Source organism: Bidens hawaiensis, unplaced genomic scaffold (assembly GCF_021521415.1).
Source record: "Bidens hawaiensis isolate Kalapana, Puna unplaced genomic scaffold, B.hawaiensis_p1.1 tig00034635_1, whole genome shotgun sequence".
In the NCBI taxonomy this organism is placed as follows: Eukaryota; Viridiplantae; Streptophyta; class Magnoliopsida; order Asterales; family Asteraceae; genus Bidens; species Bidens hawaiensis.
Window position 1 is genome coordinate 31024 of NW_027495992.1, and position 11812 is coordinate 42835.

Sequence of the window (11812 nt, forward strand, 5' to 3'; positions counted from 1 at the left end):
GTATCGTTACTAAATATTCTTTATTTTACTAATAAATTAGTAAAATCAAGTATCTACTTTATCTACTAGGGCATGTTTAGCCTACTCTATATGTTAAACAAAAGAATTTTGAATCTTTTGGGCTGCAAATCAAGTAGCACACGTGAATTGTGGAAGCTGTAGAATGCTTTTGATGTACCCGTATGGAGCTCATTCTGTTAAATGTGCAGTTTGCCATTTTATTACCTCTATCGGGGTTAGCACAAAACCTTAATTTCTTTAGTTTGTGTGAACGTAACAATCTTATGATGTATGTTTTTTTATGGACAGGCATCCACAACCGATACAGAACAAAAGTTCAACGCCTAAATTCTATGGTTTTAAATCCATGGTTATCGTGCAATGCATAGAGTTATGAATTTTCTCTTGCTTGAGATGACTATTATCTTTTTTTTTATAAATATTACAGTGATTAAGGAATAAGCCTAGGTTTTGGTTAGTGGGTCTTGGGTACGAGAAATATCTGATTATGTGAGAAAGCTTATGGGTTGTAAGTTGGTGTTTGATTAAGGTTTTTAATGTTAATGTTGATAGTTGATAGTTAGTACATGTTTGTTTTGTTGCCTTAGATAACACGGTATGAAGGAAGTTTTGTGGGGGGTTTCGTTGACTTTTAATTCAAGCTACAAACTTGTCATTTCTTGGTTTAATTGGTTGAATCTTGGATAGAAAGTGACTAAAGATAATGAAGGATAAGCATCAAAGAAAAATAAGATGAAAGAAGAATCATGTGTATTGTTTATCCTAATTACTAAATTAATGTTAAGTTGTAAAGAATGATATTAAACCCGTGAAAAAAGGTTAGTTATGTCATTTTCAAGTTATGTGTGACATGAAAGCATGTTACGAAGTTCCCAAATTCACATCTTTGAAGATTTGTGGTATTTAATGAAAGAGTCGTACAAGGAAGAAAATGACTTTTCAGACCATAAAGCCATAAAGGATAAGTATGATGATAAAAAGATGGAAGATAGATTCATGTGAAAGTTTTAAAATCAAATAGAAAGAAAATAAGTTTTATTAGAAGATTAATCTTTTTGAAATCAAATATTTAATATGTTGTTCTAAGTGTAAAAAAAGTGTTAAAAGTAATGAAATTACATTTTAACTTAATCTTGTGTGTCTACAAAAGAGAAGAAACCTCAATATACAACTCAGAAACTGGAATGAAATAACAGATCCTAACTCAAGTCTGTGGGCTAAAAACAAACAAACCTTAACTTGAGAAATACTAATAATCTAGTATCTATATATTTAACGACCCTCTTTAAGTTGGAGCATAAATGTTAACCGTATCCAAATTATTGCTAATAAAAGTAGACATAAGACCACAATCCATCCATTCATCATGTCACACCTTCAATGTTGCCGAAATTTGAACAAGAATGTGAATCTTGGATCGGAACTTGAACCGGTATAGGACAATAGTTGGCTGGAAAAGGACCGCAATCTTAATTGGGAACACAAGCAAGAAACTAGAGTAGGAAATCCGGACAAATTCATGAAACCCGATTAGGAGCAAAAAACCGAGTCAGAAATCAGGAAAAGGATCAGAAACTAGAAGGTAAGAAACCATAATAGGAACACCAACATCTAACACGAGAATATGAGCTTGTAAATTCTGATTGACATCTCAAACAACAACTCATGGGACAAGAACAAATAATCTTAATTGTTTGCTGAACAACAACTTCGGGAAATCGTATGCGATTGGTGAACCTACAATATTTTACGGTGGTTGATTTAGACTTCATTGTTTTGATTGGAAAGAAGAGGCGGCGACGCTAGTCAATATCAAGCGGATTTTGCTTTTACCAACTCATCCTTCCTAAAGTATCATAATACAAAGAGTAATTTGTTTTTATGATGATTAAATCAACAAATGATGACAACAACACACAATTTACAATAAATTAAAGTTGATATTATTTCCAAACGTCTAAAGCTTTTTTTTATTGTATATTAATTAGGAGCATTTAGAAAGACCAAAGGGTATAATTGTTGGATTCATATGCCTAAAATGCAATATGACAATGTTACTATTCGTACGTGAAACATTGAAAAAACTGTACATGATATTATCTAGTGAAGTAATGCATACAAATAATAAAAAGTAACCATAATAATCTATCTATTTTAATAAAAATCTACCATTTTTGCCAATTGTCAATACCACAGCCCTCCTCACTTTTTTTTCAACCAATTTTCATATATGGTCCTCATCTTTTAAGTCATTTCAACATATGACATGAAAATTATAGGTTTATTCCAACTAAATCCATTACTACATATAATAAGTATTCTCCATATGGATTGACAAGATACTATTTTGAAGTGTTAATTGTGTTTTATATTCAAAATAATAAACAATAAACATTCGATTCATAACATGTGAAATGAGAACAATTGACTTGGACTAAATATTGATAACGTCAGCGGCTAAGGCTTAGCCTTTAATACCTAAAAATACATATGATTTTAAAATTAAAAGTTTTCGGGTTGACCCGAAACCTAGAATCCAGACCCAAGAACCAACCCGAAATTACTTCGGTTCAGGTTCGGGTTAGTATTTTCTTGGGTTCGAGTTTCTCGGGTCAGGTTAGTTTGGGTTCATTTATGGGTTTTCTTAGGTTGAGTTTCATGTTACGGGTAAAAGTGGCAGCCCTACTTTCAACCATTATAAATAAGAATCACTACATTCATTTTATGCAACTTTAAATCTTCTAATATTCTTTTAACTCGGAATAATCACTATTATTTGAAAATGGTTTTAATGTTATTATGTAATTTTCATTTTTCTGGCAATTACATTAATATGAAATAAACAAATTATTTTGTTATATTTAAATTTTCGGTTTTTATGTTGCTTGATTATACAATTTTTAATTGTAAAATATAAAGTCAATTAAAAATTTGTCATACACAGAATATTAATAACAACAAATTTATCATGATCAATCAATTTCAAATTGTAAAGATTCTAAGAATAATTATATCATCAATGTTCAGTTATATGGATTTTGGGATAATTATGTTTTTTTTTGGATAAACTGAGGAGATGTTCTCAAATGACATCAGATTAATTGATTAAAAGCTATGACATTTTATGTGTATGAATATTTTTTTTATTAGTATCATGGATATACATTATCATTTATCTAGAGTTGGTATGTAATTGGAGAACCTTTTTTGTCACACGGACAACTATATATAGCTATATCAAGAGTTATAAGCAGCCATAAATGTTATTTTATTAAGAATTACAAGCAAACATGGACTAAAAGTTTTGATTTTTGATAAACAATGTATACCTGCTAATACAATCACAAATGTAGTGTAAATGAAAGTTTTTACCTATTTGTAACATATTTTTGTAATCTTAGTTATGTAATTCCTGTAATTTTAATTTAATTGTAATTGTATTAACAATATATGATTAATTTATTGACTGCATTTCACTTAATGGTCAAAGTTTAAAATTTTCAACAATTACCCGTATAATACACGGGCCTCAAACTAGTATTTGTATAAACAACAACATTGCAAGTGTATTTTAGGTTAACTCTTTGTGCATTAATCATAACTAATCAAGACTAATTAATTATGAGATGTGATCTTATAATATAACTAGATGGTTACTCCGATTTAGCTAGTTCAAAATGGTTAGTTGAAATGTTAAATTGGACCTATTAAAAGTAAGACGAAAACCCAAGGTTAGTCATCTCATTTTCTTGTTGTGTGTTACATAAAAGCATATTAGAAGTTCCCAAATTCGCTATTTGAAAACTTGTGGTTTTAATGAAATAGTTGTACATGGAAGAAAATGACTTGCTAGACCATAATGAATTAGTATGATGACAAAAAGATGGAGGATAGAGTCATGTGAAAATTTTATAAAACAGAACAAGAAAAGTAAGGAAAGAATTGTGGTATACAATGAAAGAATTGTACAAGGAGAAAATGTATTTCTAAACCTCATTTTATAAACAATCTAAAAAAGAAAACTCGCAATCCAGTACCTTCGAATTTTAACAATCACATGTAAATCTGGATAATCATGCACAAACACATGGTCTCATAGATATAACCATGAAACAAAAAGATTGACAAAGAAATACAATCACTTGTAGCGACGGAGCACACAGATGAAACTATGGGAATGTATATTCATGTGGTCGGTCATGCCCATGGTGTTAAAATCTTAAATCTTAAAATGGTAATATAATCCTCCAATTACAGAATTAACTCAACTTGAACACCTAACTTCATTTTGTTTTAAAAAAGAGCACCTGCCTTTCGTTATTCATGTTGTAGGCGCAAACCCTTACAAACAAGCAGATATTTAGATGGTTGAGCTTATAGAACCAGGTCAAGAGAGTTTGGGTTAGAATGCGTTTCAGGTCGGAAGTGGTTCATATCAGAACGGTGGTGGTGATTCAGTTCTTTGAATTTTGTTAAAAAGTGATTTTATTCATTGTTTTTTGTGTAAAAAGTATTCCGGTTTGTTTATTTTTGTTAAAAAAGTAGTCCGATTCATTTTTTTTAATTAAAAAAGTAGCTCGGTTAGTTTATTTTTATTAAAAAAAATGGTTCTGTTAATTTATTTTGTTTAGAATAATTTAATTTAAAAAAACCACTATTTTAAGCCACAACATATCCATGTCATAAAAAAAATTCCTTGTTGGCAGCCAATAGGTCGAACTTGGAGTATTGTGGTAAATTTTAAATCTTGCCTTAACGCCGGCCAATACGATAAAGTTTGGATTATTAAAATCCAATATCTCTTTCAATCAAAACTATTATATCAAATACCCAAATGCGAATTATAACTCTTCAATTTCAAAAGGGCATTTGGTCCAATAGTATTTAGGACTCCTCTAAAAGTCTAACTAGCTCATTTACAAACCAAATCGAGCTAAAATCTAACAAACATTTGAATTCAAATGAGTTTCGAGCGTTTGGACTTTGGACATCCCCTTTGGTGCTTAGTTCACTAGTGTTCTAATTGGTTTGTTTCTATGTTTTTCTTTTGCTGTTAAAAAAAAAAAAATCTAAAAATAGCTGTTAAAAAGAAAAATAATTTAATTAATTAAATAAACTCTTGTTATTGGCTAACTAAAGTGTATCTGTTCAACGGAAGCTGCTGCCCAAAATTCAATTAATCCGTTTACTAGTCTCCATTTCAATTCAACACCACCTGCAATTCAAGTAATAATATTCCAGATCCGATCACTTATTATTATTATTATTGACTTCACCGGCAGCTTACTTTATCTTATTATTACAATATAATATGCCGGTGTCTGCTTCCGCTATCTATTTCCTTAGTCTCCGAGGCGATGTCCTCATTAATCGCCTCTACCGTGATGACGTCGGGTCAGTTTCATTATTATTATTATTATTAGGTTTACATGTTTTTAGTAAGTAAATTATCTGTGGTGGATCTAATTATTGTGTTATAATTAATTGTTATGTTTAGGGGAAATATGGTTGATGCATTTAGACTCCACATTATGCAAACTAAGGAATTAGGCACCTGTCCCGTTCGACAGATTGGCGGTTGCTCCTTTTTCTATATGAGAATTAGCAATGTCTACATTGTTATTGTTGTCAGCAGTAATGCCAATGTCGCCTGTGCCTTCAAGTTTGTTGTTGAGGTGACTTATTTTCGTTTCGTTTTCGTAGAACGATTTAAGGCTAGTGTTGTTTGTTAAGTAGTTTTCTTTTTATGTAGGCGGTTAATTTGTTTAAATCGTATTTTGGTGGTGCTTTTGACGAGGATGCCATTCGCAACAACTTTGTTTTGATATACGAGTTATTGGACGGTGAGATTTGAAAATGAACCGAAATAACACAATAGGAGCTTGTTTGTGTACGTGTGTTTAACTTTAACTGAATGAACGATCAAACATGAATGGGATTTTCTTGTTTGTTAAGAAAATGAATGTGTTTGCGTTCGTTTATGTTCGTTCGTTGGCAGTATAAATGAAAGGTTCTTGAACGTAAATGAATGAATATAAGAGGGCTAAGACCAGTTAAAAGTAAATGTGAACAACAATGTGTTGGGCCTAAAAGGTTATTAAAACTAAACTAAACTGTAATCTGCCTAAAAAGTTTAAACGAATATATTAACGGATGTAAACTGGACAAAAATAAACTTAAACTAACGAAATTAAGTGAACAAATGTAAACGAGCATTAACAAACATAAATGAACGGATGGGAGACGCGTTCATGTTCATGAACGGTTCAATGAAAGTTCAGTTCATGTACGTGCCTATATTTTATTTAGTCCTTTTGTATTGTATCATGTTTCGGTCTGCTTTATCTGCTATTTTACTTGCAGAAATAATGGATTTCGGTTATCCCCAAAATCTTTCACCAGAAATATTGAAACTTTATATTACTCAAGAAGGTGTTCGCTCACCATTCTCATCCAAGGTGAGCTGTCACATGTTATCCTTTTCACTTTTGATGTAAATTAAATATTTTCTGAATTGAAGCTTGTTTGTCCATGAGCTTAAACAAACAGCCGACAGATAAACCCGTTCCAAATGCTACTTTACAAGTAACCGGTGCGGTTGGGTGGCGTAGAGAAGGTCTTGTTTACAAAAAGAACGAAGTGTTTTTGGATATTGTGGAAAGTGTTAATCTTCTTATGTCTTCAAAAGGTACAATTTAACGCTTTCACATGCGCATATGTTTAATATCTTCATTCCCTGATAAATAATATTATTGCTAATAGGCAGTGTGCTTCGTTGTGATGTAACGGGCAAGGTTCTTATGAAGTGTTTCCTTTCGGGTATGCCCGATTTGAAGCTCGGATTAAATGACAAAATTGGCCTTGAAAAAGAAGCTGAAATCAAGTCGCGCCCTACTAAGAGGTAATTTCTGGTCTCACATATGTTTAATATTTGGTCCAGTTTAATTAAATTTTTTTAATTTTACTAATTAATGCAGTGGGAAAACTATTGAGCTGGATGATGTCACCTTTCATCAGTGTGTAAACCTGACCCGATTTAATTCAGAAAAAACCGTCAGCTTTGTGCCACCAGATGGTGAATTTGAGCTAATGAAGTAAACTCACTTATTCGTTGGTGTTTAAATCTGATATGATAATATTATTCAACATATTGTAACGTTTATGTTGATAATTTATACGACAGGTATCGTATCACTGAAGGTGTAAATCTTCCGTTCCGGGTGTTGCCCACCATCAAAGAATTGGGAAGGACGCGCATGGAAGTTAATGTTAAGGTTGGTAAACAACAAACAAATGGCCGAACGGGGTTTTCTTGTTCGTGTTCAACTGTTCATTCGTTAAGAAGATGAGTGTGTTTTTTTTGTTTATGTTTGTTTGTTTGTTATTAGTATAAGTGAATGTTTCACAAACGTAAATGAACACAAATGAACTAACATAATTAAACATAGATAAATGAACATAACAGAGCGATCACCAGTTAAAGTTAAAGTTAACGACTTAACGTGAATATCAATATGTTTGGCCTAAAAATCTAATAAAACTAGACTAAATAGTAAGAGGTGATATTTTATTTTCATAAAACTAACTAAATTGTAATGGACCTAAATAATTTAAATAAATATATAAATGAACAAACTTAAACATACATGAACACACATAAATGAATGTAAACGAACATAAATGTTCGAGCGAGACATGTGTTCATGTTTGTTCGTTTGACTAAATGAAGAAAACAGATGTTCATATCCGTTCGCATATTAAATAAACGAACTTTCTGTTGAACGGTTCACAAACAGTTCACTAAATGTTTTGGTTCATTTATAAGCCTAGTCAAAGTAAGTGAATTAGGTAATGGTACAAGATGGGTTGAGCCGAAACACTTATTCACTTTAATTTCATCATTAAATAAATAATTAGTGTGTTTGATATGAATACAATAGTATACTATCTCAATGCTATTCTATTTTTCTAAATAAAATAATTAAAATGCTTTATGCATTTCAAAATATAAACCTTTTGGCCCGAATCGGCCAATTAGTAAATAAACGGGTGTAAATTGTCAGGTAAAGAGCGTTTTCGGTGCAAAAATGTTTGCGCTCGGAGTTGTAATTAAGGTTCCAGTACCAAAACAGACAGCAAAAACGAGTGTTCAAGTGACATCGGGCCGTGCAAAGTACAATGCTTCTATGGACTGTTTGATGTGGAAGTGAGTTTCTATGCTCTAATCATTGTTCCTTTTTATGATATTATTTGTTAAGTTGTGTTATTATTATAATAAATTTGCAGGATACGAAAATTCCCGGGACAAACGGAAGCAACTTTGAGTGCAGAAGTGGAGTTGATTTCAACAATTGCTGAAAAGAAGTCGTGGACTCGGCCACCTATACAAATGGAGTTTCAGGTTATAACCTTTTTATTATTAAAAAATATTATTTAAATATGAATAGTTTGAAATTAAGTTAGGAAATGGTTTAATTTTTGTGCTTTTGTAGGTTCCTATGTTTACAGCATCTGGATTAAGAGTCAGGTTTCTCAAGGTACATTTTAATAGACCTATTGACCCGTTGTATGATTCTAGTAGACTCAGGTTGACCAGCTGTATAATCTGAATATACCTAAGCTTGCAAACAAACCGAATGAACACAAACGGGGCATGTATGTTTGTGTTCATTCGTTTAACTTTGAGCATGTTTGAGATTGAGTTTGAAAAATGCTTATTGGCTTATTGGTGTTTCCAAAAAGCCAATAAGTTAAAATGTGTTTGGCAATCACAAAAATCTTTTTTTATTTTAGCTTTTTGAAAGGGTTAAAAAGCAGTTTTCCAAAAGCCCCAAATCATGGATTTTCAAAATGGCTTTTTGAAAAAGCCAATAAGCAAATAAGCATTTTTCAAACTCAATCCCAAACATGCTCTTTAATTGACTAACGATAGAAAACGAACAATTAAACGAATGGGGTTTTTTTGTTTGTGTTCGTACGTTAAGAAAATGACCTTGTTCGTATTCGTTTGTGTTGTTTGTTAATAGTATAAACAATTAAACAAACGGTTCGCGAATGCATAACGGACATAGTCGTTCCTAGATGAACAAACATAATCGATATGTTGGGCCTAAAAGCTTAATCAAACTATACTAAATTGTAAGAGATGATATTTTAATTTCATAAAGCTGAAGTAAATGTAACGGGCCCAATTATTATTAATGAATATGTAAGTGAATGTAAATGAACGAACTTAAACTTATGAACATAAATGAACGTTCATGAATATAAATGAACGAACGAGGCATGTGCTCATGTTCATTCGTTTTACTAAATGAACAAAAAGGTTTGTTCATGTTTGCTCGTTAAATAAACGGAAGGTTCATTGAACATTCGGTTCATTTACAGGCTTAAATGTTCTTAAGTTGACCTGTAGTACAATTTTAGTAAGACCCAATCGAACCCTTAAACACATTATTTTTACCCAAATCACCCCATTTTTTATACAAACGGGTCATAATTGCCGAGTGTACAGTTTACACTGCAACAAATAACATCTTTTTCGAATTTATAATGGCTAATTTTTATTTCTTTTATTTATATGTGTTTTTTTAAAGGTGTGGGAGAAGAGCGGGTACAACACGGTTGAGTGGGTCAGGTATATTACCAAAGCAGGTTCGTATGAGATTCGATGCTAGATTAAACCGCGCTTTCTTGAAGCTGTGTGCTATATAAAAAAGTTTGATTGAAAATTTAATATTTCTTTGATTTTATAAAGGCATGTTCTTTGATTAGACTTGATGATATGATGGAGAATTTGATGTGATTATATTATGTTTGACACAAGTTTCACAATGAGGGAGAAAATGTTGTCTTTATAATGAAACAAGAATCAAATGCCGTATAAATTTGAACATTTTAACTTTACACAGGTATCTTACAAGCTTTAAAGTTGCTAGCCTTTTCTAGGTTAGGGTCCCCTTTTGTACCACTTTGTGGTTGTACAAGTGTTAGCAACTCACTTTTGACTTTGAAGTGTGTCAAGTGGAGTTGTCCTTGGATTTCATTAGGGTCCTACTAGGGACACCCTCCCTATACGCCCGTATAGGGCTGTACGGGGACCTATACAGGCGTGGTATAGGCCTATGTATAGGAGGTGTCTAATGTCCCTAGAAAACCCCTTTCAATATTGTTCTGATTTTTTTAGTATTCAAATTTTCTTAGCAAAATAAGAGTATTGTAATGAAAATGAAACTTGAAAAAAAAAATTGTTTTTAAGATATTAATTTATTAAAGATGTGATATAAGTAGTTGATGAGTTTAAGGCTATTTACAAACTTAGATTGAGCCTTAGATTGAACCTTAACTTTGGATATTTATACAACATGAGGTTTTCTAACACTTTGGTTGAAGATAGGAATTCTTAGAGAAGTAGAATTAAAGTTAAGGATTTTTAGGGATAAATGATTACCCTAGGGCTTCTATTTTCTTTTTTTTGTCACACACCATAATGATATTTTCTTTACATATATTATTATTATTATTATTACTAATTTACTATTATTAATGTTTATATTATTGTTGAACTTTGATTTCTTTGTATTGCTTCATACATATGTACTTTAGAGCTGAGGGTCTCTCTGGAAGCCATCTCTTTATCCCTTTGGATAGAGGTACGGTGTGCCTACATCCCACCCTCCCCAGGGCCCAGACCATACTTATTATAGCTTTGCTGTTGATGAGATTACACTAGGTATGATTGATTGATTGAGGTTTTCTAACACTTAAGACTAGACCTATATGAAAGAACAATGAGGTGGTAAATACTTGGTAAAAATGTGACAACACTTGTAACACTTGAACATGATCATAAATTCATAATGTTCTTTTCTCAAGAAAATCAAAATCAACCTTCAAATATTTTAATATGCTGGTATTGTATTGAGTTTCATGACAAGTAAACTGCCCTTAAATTATAAAAATAACCACAATGGCTTCGAAAAGATAACAGAATTCAATAAGAAGATTGTGTTGATTTAGCAACATTGACAATTGCCTATATATTCTACTTCAACACGCAAATGTGACAACGTGTTGGTGTTTTGAGAACCACGGGATAAGACTATCATTCAAAAATAAACAATATCCAAAGGTGGTACGTCGGTATTATAAACATATCAAAAGATATGTTTTGGGCATGAAAACAAGGCTTACGAGGGCTACACAAGAAAACAAATCATATTATCGTGCAAACGTAGGCATTGTGTAGTGAAGTCGCAAGTCTACACTAGAGAGTAGAACAAGACATTATAAGAAAAGTGAATAATTAATTTTTAACTTCAAGGACAACCTTTAAAAAATTTGTATATGAGTTACTATTATTTCTTTTAGAAAATTCTACATTGAAAATGAATATAAAGAGAATTAATACACGAAACCCAAGATCTATAGTGGTTCATGTATGTGTTAACTGACACATCTTTATCCACTTATTGACATCTATCAAGTGTTTATTTTAACTTAGAAACGTCTCACTGATCAAAATAGTATGCACTTTTACAAGTTTCTCATTAATAGAATAGTAATCTTCTACCAAACATCTCACCAATAAGATTATCTTATTAAAAAGTAGTGGTTGCTTATTAAAAGTTTCAATAATCTAATTCGACTCGGTTCATATTTTTAATTTCTTAAATTAAACTCAAAATAATCAAAACACACTACCAAATTTTACATACAACAATGTTCAATTATATTTCCTAAAAATACTCTCTAATTACATTATTTTTTAGTTGAACATTTTTAACTAACA

General features: G+C 31.5%; 1 protein-coding gene across 1 annotated transcript; it reads left to right on the forward strand.

Moving 5' to 3' along the window:
• Positions 1 to 5245: 5245 nt before the first annotated feature.
• LOC143586377 (AP-2 complex subunit mu-like) lies at positions 5246 to 9835 on the forward strand. Its single transcript, XM_077067936.1, has 12 exons — positions 5246 to 5415; positions 5519 to 5696; positions 5774 to 5864; positions 6385 to 6479; positions 6571 to 6709; positions 6784 to 6922; positions 6999 to 7115; positions 7205 to 7295; positions 8085 to 8227; positions 8308 to 8422; positions 8514 to 8558; positions 9618 to 9835. Exons 1-12 carry the CDS (start codon positions 5333 to 5335, stop codon positions 9696 to 9698), a joined length of 1317 nt encoding a protein of 438 aa, XP_076924051.1. The 5' UTR covers positions 5246 to 5332; the 3' UTR covers positions 9699 to 9835.
• The last annotated feature ends 1977 nt before the right edge of the window (positions 9836 to 11812 follow it).